Here is a 13,506-nt window from a genome sequence, read left to right on the forward strand (position 1 = left end):
TACCAGAGAACCAATCTCAGTTGATGGCAGGCAAGATCTGCCATTGGTCTATGGACTTGTCACCAGGTCTCAACCAACTTCTCACTGCCAGCACAAACTGCAAATGCACACTCCCTCCTCCGCAGCAAACAGTCTACAACCTTCACTTAACAGCTTGTTCAGACAGTTATTTACAATACCTGCCATGAATGTGTAGCTTCCAAAACTTCAGTCAGCAGTTGAGACTTTTTTTTTTTAAAAAACACCTCTTTCTCATCAGTCCAGTTTCCAGAAACAAAATAAGACATGGTCCTACAAACTGAACACTATAGTTTTAACCCTCTTGTTATATTATTGGCACCATTGAACAATGAAATTTTCATTAGAAGATGCAACAGCACTACAGGAATTCCTCAGGGTAACATCAAGCTGCGGCTGTTTCTTCAATGATCTACCCTCCATCGAAAGCTCACAACTGGATATATATACACTGATGATTAGTGTTCAGTTCTTTAACAAAATAGTCAACACCCACATGCAGGAAGAATTGTACAATATTCAGAGCTTGGGCAATTAACTTTCACACTACACAAGTAACATGCCAAAATCATCTTCAAAGATTCTAACCATCTTTTTCTTGGCAGCCCACGTAAATATTTGTGGCTACAAAAGTAGGTCATAGGCTGTGAAGAGTGATTCATCTTCTCAATTTCAAAGCCTTTCCTTCATCTACCAGGTAGAAGTCCTGATATAATGTCTCCACGTGTTTGGATGAGCACAGCTCCAGCTTGTTGCCATCCAGCACAGAATATTCCTACTGACTGGTAACCCATGCACCACCTGCAACATTCACATGGTCCACCACAGATCCAGAGGAGTTGGTTGCAGTATGCACCATCTACAAAAAGGTACACTGCAGCTATACATAAAGGCTTCAACAATGCCTCCTAGGAAGGCATCTGCGATGATCTCAGTCACCAAATCAGGAGCATACCAATCCCAACAAGGACTGCAATAGATCAAGGTGAAGCTCACCAGCTCATTCAAGGCCAACAAACCTCATTAATTTAGCCTCATACAGAGCTTTTTCTGAAACACCTTTAAGATTGAACAATTGATCACAGAACTGTAGAGATATGAATCAATAAGTTTTAGAGAAAAATAGCCCATTCAGGAGATCTTTCAATGCTGGGAATGGGGGGGACCAAGGAAGGGAACCACATTATTTAGCCACTTAACTGCTACTTTAAGGCAGATTAGAACTGTATTTCCATACATTACTACAGTATTTCAGTTAGATATGTGATACTGTAAAAGATCACGAGATGACAGCAGTGCTGAATAAATGTAGCACTTAAATAAACTACAAATGCATAGCATGCTGGAAATAGAATAAAATAAATTGAGATAAAAACAAAACAGTGCGAGCTTATAGGACTTTAATTATTCAATGCACATACATACAAAAGTTACACTGGTTCCAACTACTAATGGTGAAATATTTACATCAACTTTTGCCATCTAGATAACTCATGGGTACAATGAAATTCAACACACTGAAATGATCAAATATAGGCAGATTACATGCTGGAAACAAAAGATTCAAACTAGTCAGAGAATGGAGTTAGTTAGCCCCCCCTACCCAGTCATGGTCTGTGATGAACTGGTCTGCAACAAGACAGAATGCTTAAAGTGTCCCCTGCCACTTCACAAGGGGTCAGACCAACTGGTGAAGCTAGGTCTAACTTATGTATTAGAAATCCTGGCTGGTATTAAGGCCACAGTGACACTGCATATATACACAGAGACCAATGTAAAATGGTTGCAGAACACAGGGACAAGGAAGTACTGATTGAATTCTAGATGTAATTTTAGAGACAAATGGTGTGAGATGGCCACCTGGGATAGCAGAACAAAGGAAGGATGGAGTTGCAGCAGGGTCTCACTACTACAGAACATGGGACCATATGGAATACACCCCGTGTCAAACTGACTTTGGACGAAGTGCAGAGGGGCTCTGATAAACTTAGAATGCTCACTACAGAACCAACTTTCGCATATCTATGCCTTAAGCACACTCCTTAGACCAGGAGCACCAGTGTGGAAAAGCATCCTCTTGGCTGAAGGAGGGTAATGGACAGCCAGATACCACTGACAACACAGCCCACATTTGTTAAGTCATGACAAGTCTGCTGAAGCATGTCTCAAAATATGCATAGTTCGTAAACCATCAGGTGCTTATCACTGGCTTAAAACACGCCCAGGTATAAAAAAAATCTTAAAATAAGTCACAATTCAGAGATTTTCTTAACATGAATCTGAACACTTAGGAGCCCAGAGAGTATACATGTCATCCTGTTCAACATTCCTTTCAGAACCAGTATTGGGGTAGGGCAAGGGTATGAAAGGTCCATTTTAACAAAATACGTACAAAGCATAGGTCACTGAACAATTGAAATGTAGCATACAGATATTCTCAATCATACTTTAAACAAAGATTGTGTCACATAATAATAACCAAGACTAGAATGATCCATTTGAACCATTTACAAAGCAAGATTTTTAAAGAGAGATTTCAACATGAACTAATGAATATGTTTATGGCCTTCATTTAAACAAAATTTACAAACATCTACTGCATTGAAACATGTTTAAAAACCATACAGACTGGTGATGGGAATTTATGCAAAGGCTGCATTTAATTAGTGCAATAAAGCTTAAAAAAGTGAACTCATGCAAATCTACACTGACGCTCTCAGAGGATGTAGCCTTGACCAAACAGCATCGTGTGTGTCTCTCTCTCTCCTGTGAAAATCCTGGGATTCTGAGTTCTCAAAAATACCTTTTGCTAGATTAGTTTTATTGCTGCAACAGTTAAAATATCTCCTTCAGTGTGAAGCAATGCAGTTTTTCAGAGTTAGGAGTCACCTTGTGTCAGACAAAAAGTAAACAACACCGTAATCTGTAGTGAGCTTACTAACAAATTAACTCAAATTAACATAATCCCCAAAGGCAAGGCTTTGATCTAGTAATAAAAGTTCCTTTTTTTCCCCCTCCATTAATAATTTGTATTGAGGTAATAAGTGTTTACTTGTAAATATAAATGTTATTAAAACATCTTTGTATATAAAAGGTGAGCGTTACTAGGTTATATGATCTAGAAACTAATGCAACATTTGTTATTTTACATTAATGGGATACTATGCTGTGCCAGTTGTTGCAATGCATGGTGCCATCCAGACAGGGGGTGAAGGCTCATGCCACGATTCCACATACAACAGCGCAAATTTGGCAACGGTAACAGGGAGGGGATAAGAAGGTAAAGAAGCCAGGGAGCGCAGGTAACAGAAAAATTCAACGCAGGTTTCTCTGATCTTCTTGTATTTAGTTCAAGCAGATGACTTGCTCACTACAAAGGAAAATGGGGAGAGCCTGTCAGAAGATGGCAATGGTGGTGAGGAGAAATAAATAAAGTGAGTGAGTGAGAGAGTTGGTTTGGGGGGGGGCGCGCGCGGGCGGAGAGAAGAAGGAAGAGGAGGGACAACAGTCTTTAGATGTTCTGAATATGTCAGAGAGAATGCAAATGATACACCATTACAACATGCATGTAAGTTACCATATTCCAACAGACTGTCAACGTAAGGATTACTGATGACTGAAAATTTTACAGATAGAAAACCGTTACCTATAATCTGCAATTGTTTTTGGGTCGCACATTAACATCTGCTTATTGTGACTGTGATGGCCAAATTCAGCATCCATCCCATTGAGACTTTATCTTAAAACATAATTGCATCCTAAATTTGCTTTTTCATTATTCAATGTGATTTGGTAAATGTTAAAAGGAGGTCCACGTGCCTACAAAAATCAAATCATGGAAAGGCTTAGCATTGGTATTCTGCAACATCTATCAAATAGATCTGAAGGGTCTTCTTCAGCTCAACCTATCAAATCTAAGTAATTGAAAATAAAAATTCAGATTACGAAGAGACAAAGTAAAAGATTATGCAACACACCACAAATATATAATCCTTTATGATTTGGTCCTTGCTTCCAGTTTACAAACAATGCAAAGTGCATTAAAATGTACAGTGTAAAAACAATACAAAGGTATCAGATGAGGGCCAGGCTATATGATTATACATTAACTGAAAGGCTTTTGAAACCTCTGTTCTAACAGAGATAGAACAACTCACCAGGAGGAGCGTTGCTTACCAACTTTGGTTGAGCTCAAAATCAAAGCACTTCAAAAGTTAACTGGTAGCATCAGTGCAATTTATCTTTCTATCTTCAATCGTTTATTGTACTCTAGCTCTTTGTAATCATTGTAACACATGCCATGTCCAATGATTCAGCTCCTCATCTATGCCAAAGGTGTTTTTGACGATCTTAAATTTAATTTCTGCAGCTGGTGATTTTATTGATCATGAGAGCAGCCAACTACAATGGTATTACAATCTGGAGGCATAAAGACCAGGAATGGGTGAGGTGCCATCTCTAATTAAAACCAAATATTCTCACTTTTGTCGTTTTCTCTTTCTGAAGCAAAGCTCACTCCTGACTCTATGAGCCCAATGTTAATGTCAAATACACTTGGAATACACAGCTTTCCATGTGCCACCCATGTTGACATGACTCAATACTGACGAAGGACTGAAACTATTGTGTCTCTGTATCAACAAAAAAAATTCTCTGTTGTTAAACACACATCAGATGGACAGGATTGAGGTATCAAAGGGGCTAACATCTGTTTACAAATCAAACCAACAGCAAGCATTTTTGAAGGAAGAAAATTGGATTGGAGAAGAAAAAATGTCTAACTCACTAAGTGGCAAGTAAATTAGCACTGATGCACCCTTGCTTGACAATAAGGGATAACTGTAAACTTAATTTTAAGATAAATAAATAATTACACCTAATTCAGTGAGCTTAACATACAACCAGTTGATTTAGAGTCACTATTTCACTTTTCTGTGGGTTTAATCACAGTCGGGAAAATTACAGGTTAAGAACAAGTTTGGGAACTTCCAACAGGAGCTTCAGCTTTGAGTCTCCAGAGGCTTGTCTAAACTCTTCAGGCTGTCCAGGAATTTTTCAGGAGTCAGGATGTGAGTAGAACCTGTGAAGGAGTTAAAAGACAGATACATTCTAGTGTTGGTTAAATCATAGAACAACATCTTAAGCAAAAACAGCTTGACCTTCCTAAAGAGACCATAAGACACAGGAGCAGAAATTAGGCCATTCAGCCCATTGAGTCCCCTCTGCCATTCAATCATGGCTGATAAGTTTCTCAATCCCATTCTCCCGTCTTTTCCTCAACCAAACATGAACCTTTCATAAATATACTCAATGACTTGGCCTCACAGCCTTCTGTAGCAATGCATTCTAAAGATTCACCATCCTCTAGCTGAAGAAGCTTCTCCTCATCTCCATTCTAAAGGGTCTTGCCTTTACTGAGGCTTTGCCCTCACATCCTAGTCTCTCCTACCAATGGAAGCATCTTCTCAGTTTACCTACAGAAAGTTTTCAAACAAAGGAAAATATCTCCAGAAAGCAGTTCTACTTCAGGGATGAGAATGTCCCTGTTAAAATGCATACTATATCCTTTAACTTCTGCTCTTAGTGCATTCAATTACTCTTGATCCATTTGCAGAGCTCACTACAATGAGATTCCCAAACCATTTATTTCACAACTTGATCATCATTTGGCCAACATGAAGTGAACAATTTCATTTCTCATTCTGAATGACTCAATTGTCAAACATATCTCTCCCAATCATCATAAATTATGCTTCTAACATTCAAAAATCCAATATCCAGCAAGTTCTTCCAAGTTCTCTCTCTAGATAAATGTAAACCATCCAGAAACCAGACTAGTTACTCTACACACTAAATTCTGTCAATATAAAGCTTTCATGCTGGCACCCACAAGTGGAAAATGAACTAAAGTAATAAAACAGATTTAGGAGAAGGGGCATTTTAAGTTGCCACCATGTAACAATTCCAATTCCTGTCTGTGGAGTTGGGTGAAGGTCTAAATTAAGCTTAGAGCAACCTGCACTGCAAGTAACTAGAGTTAATCTCACTTATGCAATTGTCATTAATGAACTAACCTCAAGTCACTGCATTTGCAGAGAAGAATAAGTCTACTGCAATTGAACAATGCTGTTTGCTGTAATTTATAAATAACAGCCATAACACACAGCTTACCACCAACTTCACTAGCCAATAATTTCAATATTCATTCAGTTTTACACGTTGTACGATAGATAAGTTTGGAATCAGAAGATTTTATGCAGAGGCTCAAATGCACATTTGCAAGGAACCAATGATGATACAAGTTTAACAGTAAATAACAAAGACAGGACTTACCAATCAACACCTCCCATTTGCTGTCAGTAGCCTTTGTTACTTCATATGCACTGCGCATCTCGGACATGGAGACACCCCCAATAACAAAAACAATGAGCCGGGGTCCAGTTCTGTACTCTGTTGGTGTCTTGTTCTTGTGCCAATGACCAAAGCGGGCACTTGAGGAAGCGACAAGGTTTGTTAATGTTATCCCATTTGCTAATAATGAAGGACTGTCATAGGGTTGTAGAATCTCGGCACTGGGATGAGATGCAAACAACCTCTTCTTCATAAAGCAATGAATAAACCATCACTCTGGCTGGCTGGCAACTTTGGCAAGGTAACCATTTATTGAACATCTTCAGTAATGGTTTGATTCAACTGAATAGCTTGCTACTGCCTTCAGAGGGTGGGTAAAAATCAGTGACGTACTGTACTACATTGTCTTGTGCCAATGACATAAGAACCAGATCAGGAATGAGCAGCAGGGATGTCCTGCTAAAAGGACACTCGTGAAGTAGCTAGATTACTACAGACACCTTCAAAGCCACAATTTAATGCTAGTTCTTACAATCTACAAATTTAAAAGAAAAACAAACTTTAAATTCTCAATTTGCCAGGGTTGGCAAATGCCCCCAGCAATAATTTCTACTCTGTTCTGAAAATGTTTGGATCTTTGCACAGCACTGCTATAGGGACAAAGTGACAAGTTATCTTGCCTTCAAATGATGCAAGTTGCATAATTATCTAAAGTTTTCAATCCCAGCAGATGGAGCACATATCAATCACATACCTCACAGCTGTCTGAGTTGCTGCACTTGGGGCAGGGTCCGACACAAATGGCCACTGCTTTTTGCAAAGCTTTTCTTCTGTAGCATCCTATAAAGATAAGCAAGTTTTACACAGAGCATATATCCAACTGCAACCTAATGAATGATAAATTTGCACAGAAGAATGAATACCTCAGATGTGATGTTGAATACATAATCATTACGTGCAAAACTTACACATTATGAACTCTAGCACTTTTGGTATCAAGCATTTTTACAACTTCAATACGCCCAAGAACTTTTCTATTCACTATTTTTATTGTATACAAATCGATACTAATCTCCATCTCAGGTTTGCTTGTCAAAAGTAACACAGCTCACTCTTAAGAAACCCTGACGATATCAGTTAGGAATGAGAGATAGAGTTTACCTCCTATGATCACCGAGTACGCAGCAGTCAAAGTGACAAGCAGCTCCCTGTCTAGATCAAAAACCCACACATTCAAATTACAACCACAGTACCTCCATGATATCTTTGATGACTGGAGTCCACCTGGAAAGTTGGTAAGTTGATTCTGTTCGTAATTTTCTTTCTGGTTTAGGCTTTGAAGATGATCCACTCTTAAAATGAAGTTAAAACATATACAACTTAACCATTAATTTCAAAAATGAGCATTTTCTGCCTTCCCTTATTTTCAAAGTGACTGTGGATTCCTGGTGCCCTGCCCAACCAAAACCCAATATCCAAATCCCAGATCATAAACACAATGTCCATCTTTACAACACCCTCCATTTGTCTCTCTTACTCAAGCTAGCAGAAAATTTGTTTATACTACGGTCATCTCGGAGCTCAAGTTTTCCAATCACTGACCTTCCAACTTCCACAAACAACTGATGCAATGCAAGTTAACGTCACCTCAGTGAAGCGAGACAGTGTACATAAATAATACCACAATAGTCACATTTGAGAGTTTTTGGCTCATTCTGGGGCATGCAGGAAAATCAAATCTATCAATACCAATTTAACATCTTTCGAGCCTCATTTTTTGTTTCATTACTTGCCTCATTACCATCTGTTTGCCTTGCAGCACCCATCCTTTTTGCCAGTTCACTTCACCTGGCTCCCACCCTGTCAAAGGCTTGTCCTTTTGTTCTCCTGTCCTCCCCTGGCCCCTCCACTTATTTAAAAGAGTTGTTACATCTCTAACTTATTCCAGTTCTGATCAACCTGAAAACACTGTTTCTCTCAGCATGGATGCTGCCTTATGTGAACACTTCCAGCATTTTCTACTTTTTGGAAACAGTCATAATTTAGGAATTCACTTCCTTTTTACAGCTAGACTCAAATCATTATTGGGAAAGGATTACAGTTACATTTTTGATAAACTAAACTCGTGTCTTTGTCCAGGAAAAGGATCTAACTTTCTCGATTACTACACACAAAGCAAAAACTGAAAATGAGAATTAGTTGGCTTAAGTGGTGCATACCCCAGTTATGATGGTCGTACCCAGGTTCTGAAAGTTTCGGATGATATTGCTGTCTTCCTGGATGTTTGCATGCTGAATAAGTTTGGTGAGGTTCTCTTCTGTGATCCCTAAAATGACCAAGCAGAGCTGGTTCAAATATGATAGAAATACAGCAAGAAAATATTTCTTAACTTTCCCCTCGTGGTTCCCAAAACCTACACAAGAACCAATAACCTGACAGCAACTTAGCCATTCTTTGCACTGGTCATGCAACAGTGGATTTTGATAGTGGAAGACTGACACGTCTTTATGGTCCCTCAACCCCGCATCACCAAACATAACTGATTTTCGATCTCAACTGCACTTTCAACTCTAAGCCCTTATCCTTTGATTCCCTCAGTGTCAAAAACTGAAGCAATCTTAGCCTTGAATAAACTCATTGCACAACTACAGGCTTCTGTGGTAGGAAATTCCAAGGACTTGCCACCTACTAGGGTGAAGAAATTCCTTAGTTTTCAGTTTTAAATGGACAATCAGATCCTAATACGACATTAGCTTGTTCAAAATTTTCTATCCACAGGAAGCAACTTCTCAGCATCAACCTTGTAAAGTCCTTTCAGAATCCTATATGTTTCAATGAGAAAATGATGGCAGACTATTTTCATAGGGAAGACACCCTGACTTAGCTCATGTCTGTCCTTAGCCAAACTGCACACAATAACACCCCACAAAGGGTGACTGGGCAGCGATCAGCAGTTAATACTATTCTCAAGCCCAACCCTAGCAGAGGTCAAATAACTCAGAATGAGCTCAATAATATCATGCACACGGCTCAGTATAGGACCAAAACGGTGGAGTTTAAACAAGCCTCTAAACATTCAGATGGAGAGACTTTCCACTTCAAAGCTCAAAAAGAGCCACTTTACTAAGAATACAAAAAGTTTGACAAATTACATCAACTAATCTTTTATTTAAATATTTACTTATTTAAATGTTTATTTATTTAAATATGCTTCCTCTACAATAAAAGATACATTGCGTGCTCAAGGTCAAGGGGTATTAATTCTATGGAAAGGAATTGGCTGCCTGAAACGAACAAGCAGTGTCAACTCAACATGATTACAGTTCCACAGAATTTGTCTTCATCCCAACCTGAAAAAAACCGTCAATTTACTTTTTTCAGACATTTTCAAAATAAAAATTTAACTGGAAAGACATGGAAATTTAGCAGAATCAGGACCAACCTCTAGAACTGGCTTGTGTCAACATGGGAAGGTAGTGGGAAATGATACTGGACTGATAATTCAGAGGTACAGGCTAACAGTTGGGGAACTGGGCTCAGATCCCATCATGACAATTGGTGGAATTTATATTCCAATCAATATAATCTGGAATCAAAAGCTAATCTTAGCAACAGTGTCCATGACAATAATCATAGATAACCGTAAAAACCCATCTGGCTCACTGATATCCTTTAGGGAGGGGAATCTGTCATCCTCTCCTAGTGTGGCCTAGATGACTCCACATCCATAGCCACGTGCCCGACTCTCAACTGCCCTCTGACAGGGTCTGCCAACCACTCAACGCAAAGGTACAGGAATGGGCAAATGCTGGGCTGGCCAGCAGCACACACAAGGAGTGAATTGAAGGCTCAAATCTATTTCACTGACCAGCACAACTCGGAAAAAAAACTCTGGCTGCATTTAAAGCCAGTATGCAGAGGCAAGGGGCCAATTCTAGGCTACCCTGCCACCCAGTTCTCCAGGCCCACTTGAATTTTGCTGTCATAAAGCCAAACAACCTCAGTGAAGTGATCTTATAAAACGGCTACATGTTGTCAACTTAATTATTTGACCACACAATTACAATGCAGGTTTACACAGAGTTAACATGAAGTTTGTCACCAAGATTGTTTTGAGATCGCAAATACTGGTGACCACAACTGCAAGACCAACACTGGGCAATGTTACACTACTTGAAATAAATATAAAAATGAATTTTCTGGAAGTTATGCTTCACCGTTTTTGAGGAAGATGTACAGAAGAATAATCCTGATTTTGTCATAGGGTTTAATGTTCGTATCCAGCAAGATCGGCACAATTATCTTCATTGGATCTTTGACCTTCTCTCCCTCTGAATCAGTGCCCATGGCAAGATCCTGTTTATAGATCATAAATTCATTTTATTAATCTGATATATATACGCATGCTATATAATTACAGTTTTGTCTTTTGTTTTTATGTAGAACATCTGTAAAAGAATTTACTTTCATAATATAGCCTGGACATTTCAAAATACGCTTTGAAAAGCATCAAGCAAAAAGATTTCAGATAATTTCACGTTTAGTGTCACTGCAAATCAGTAACTGAAGACAGTACTTGCCACAAGTATTAACGTCGGACTGACACACGCACACACACACACTGACCTGCTCCACTTTACACATCTTTTCTACTGAGCCCTTAAAGTGCTTCATACAGTCTTCAACCAAATGCAAATGTGTGGAGTACTAGAAGGAAAAAAAAACAAGACGATTACAAAGAGAGTGGCACCACTGATAACCGAGAAATAAGAGAATAGCAGGATTAATGTTGACAAAAATCAGCAAAACATCATTCCTTAACCTTAAATAAAATTAAAAAGGAAAATAGCTCTTAAAGTTTAACAGTGAAGGATTTCAAATTCTTGAACTACATTTTGCACATTTCTCCCCATTCACTAGTGACAGCTTGTAGTATAGCTCCTGTAGTTATTCTGCCTTCCAACTTACACTACACATATTCATTGTTCTCCAATCCCCACTCCCATCAGACGTAGTAAAGTTTTGTGGTACTCACTTTGCTGAGCTCCTTTTGATACTGAGGCATTTTCTTTAGTATTTGAGAAAGATCCCGCAGATTAGCCTGAAAGAAAAGGCGAGCGTTTCTGACACTATTTTTACTTCAATTCTCTTCTCTTCCTTCAAAGGGCTTGGTTCTTGTTGGAGTACACCAACATTGGCAGGCTAAGTAGCTACACTTCATGCTACAGCCTCAACACCAAGCTCTTCACAACTGAATTAAATCATTTTCACACCCGGCAATCACTTTCCACTTGGAACCTGAAAGGAGGGTCAAGAATGCAGTTGTAGGTGATTACTTTCCCTTTCCCAATCCACACAAAGCCAGAGTCCAATGGAGCCTACACCCCATTCAACTGCTGATCTGGTCCCAGACTCTCCAGCACCACCCTTGACCATGTCAAAAGTAAATAGCAAAACCTGCTAAAGAAACAATCCTCAACATTACAAAATTGTAGCCCAAGAATCACTAAAATGGACTGTAAGTAGTAAACTGGCCACACTGAAACAAGTGATATTTCATGTTGAAATATTTTAGTTGCTACACCACATAATGGTGCCCATTACTAAAACTATTCTTTCACACAGCTGCTATGTAGGGCAGTGCAGTGTACCGTTGCTCATCTTTAGAGCTGTATTTCAATGTCAGTTCATCTTTGGCAGATTATAGCAAAGTTTACTTATTTTTTGCATTTATTTCACATGCAACGAATACACAGTTATTTATTGGCACAAGTTTGGCAAGCAATGAAATCCCCTTCAGGCAACACTACTATTGGAAGTTAACACTGTGATGGTGCATAATTATTTGTTATGAAGAAAGTCAGGAGAACTTGGGTTTTCATTTGGAAAGGAGATTCTCTTGTTAGGGGTCGTTCCTGAATATTAATTTTTAGACAATTGCTAGAACAAGACACACTGGTTAAAATTAGCACATAGTAGATTTTATACAGATATCAGGAACAATACCATAAGAGTGTGAGCAAATATGGAATGAACACAAGGATAGAATAGTGGAAACAAAATTAACAAACTTAGAAAATCACTTTTTCGGTCACGAGGTTTTAGTATGGATGGGGACAATGACAGATAAAAAGTAGGGTCTCTCTAGATGAGCAAATAAAAAAAAGGATGCGGAGATGGTCTTCCTCACCCATACCTAGCCATTCAGCTTATGTAGGAATGAGGAGTTTTACGTTTTATACGTAATAAAGCTGTAAAACATGGAAACTTCCCATGTTGCGATCTTGCACAAATCAGGCAGAGTGAAACGTGCCTGGATTTGGCAGCATCATTTTGATGGCGGGAGAAACATCTCTGGATAAATTTCACGGCACACACATTGTCAGAGCACTGGAATGTCAGCACTGAGCAGCCAGAGCTGCTAACCACAATATTCCAAGCAAACATCAAACCACATTATGGGTCTTTGATTGAGACAGCTGATTGCTTCGGGGTGTCAGTGTGTTTGATAACATATCTATTGCATGTCAGCAGATTCAATACCAGAAAACTGGCTTTACAAAAAAGTAACGAACCAAATTGAAAATTAGAAAATATTTATTTTACATAACCTACACAAAAGGGAAAACTTGAAAGATGCAATTTTAAACAGAGAGAAAAAAAACTTAGAACAGAAGCACAGAAACAGACCATTCAACCCAACTAATTTGTGATAGTAGTTATACTCCAAAATCTCTTGATCCTTTCTATTTTACTTTCTCTCAAATACATCATATATTGATGTAAACATTTTCAATGCATGTGACATCTTTCTTTCATATTGTAGCTTCCTGTTTTGTATGATCTACAAGAGTAGGCCATTCAGCCCTTCAAGCTTGCTCCATCATTCAATATGATCGCAGCTGATCATCCAACTGAGAAACTGGATTCTGTTTTCTACCCATATCCTTTGATTCCCCTTAGCCTTAAAAACTATATTTCTTGAAAACATTCAAGTGCTTTGGCCTCAACCGTTTTCTGTGGCACAGAAGTCCACAGATTCACCGCTCTGGGTGAAGACATTTTACACCCTAACTGCCCTCCTCAACAAAAGGTGAAAGAGGGACTTTAAAATCAGATTCATATCCACCAGTGTGT

At 38.8% G+C, this 13,506-nt stretch overlaps 1 protein-coding gene across 4 annotated transcripts in view; it reads right to left on the reverse strand.

The window, feature by feature from the left end:
* Positions 1-1,401: 1,401 nt before the first annotated feature.
* The window catches only part of stxbp2 (syntaxin binding protein 2), a 48,460-nt gene continuing 36,355 nt past the window's right edge, over positions 1,402-13,506 (reverse strand). For all 4 annotated transcript variants that reach the window (XM_048521792.2, XM_048521794.2, XM_059640029.1 and 1 more), the window contains 8 exons: positions 11,405-11,470; positions 10,996-11,076; positions 10,587-10,725; positions 8,589-8,695; positions 7,623-7,721; positions 7,124-7,209; positions 6,352-6,509; positions 1,402-5,098 (listed from right to left, as the gene is read on the reverse strand). In XM_048521792.2, coding sequence (XP_048377749.1) covers positions 5,019-5,098; positions 6,352-6,509; positions 7,124-7,209; positions 7,623-7,721; positions 8,589-8,695; positions 10,587-10,725; positions 10,996-11,076; positions 11,405-11,470 — 816 coding nt within the window. In that variant the 3' untranslated portion in view covers positions 1,402-5,018. The remainder of the gene's footprint in view (positions 5,099-6,351; positions 6,510-7,123; positions 7,210-7,622; positions 7,722-8,588; positions 8,696-10,586; positions 10,726-10,995; positions 11,077-11,404; positions 11,471-13,506) is intronic.

This window comes from Stegostoma tigrinum, chromosome 35 (assembly GCF_030684315.1).
Source record: "Stegostoma tigrinum isolate sSteTig4 chromosome 35, sSteTig4.hap1, whole genome shotgun sequence".
Lineage (NCBI taxonomy): Eukaryota > Metazoa > Chordata > Chondrichthyes > Orectolobiformes > Stegostomatidae > Stegostoma > Stegostoma tigrinum.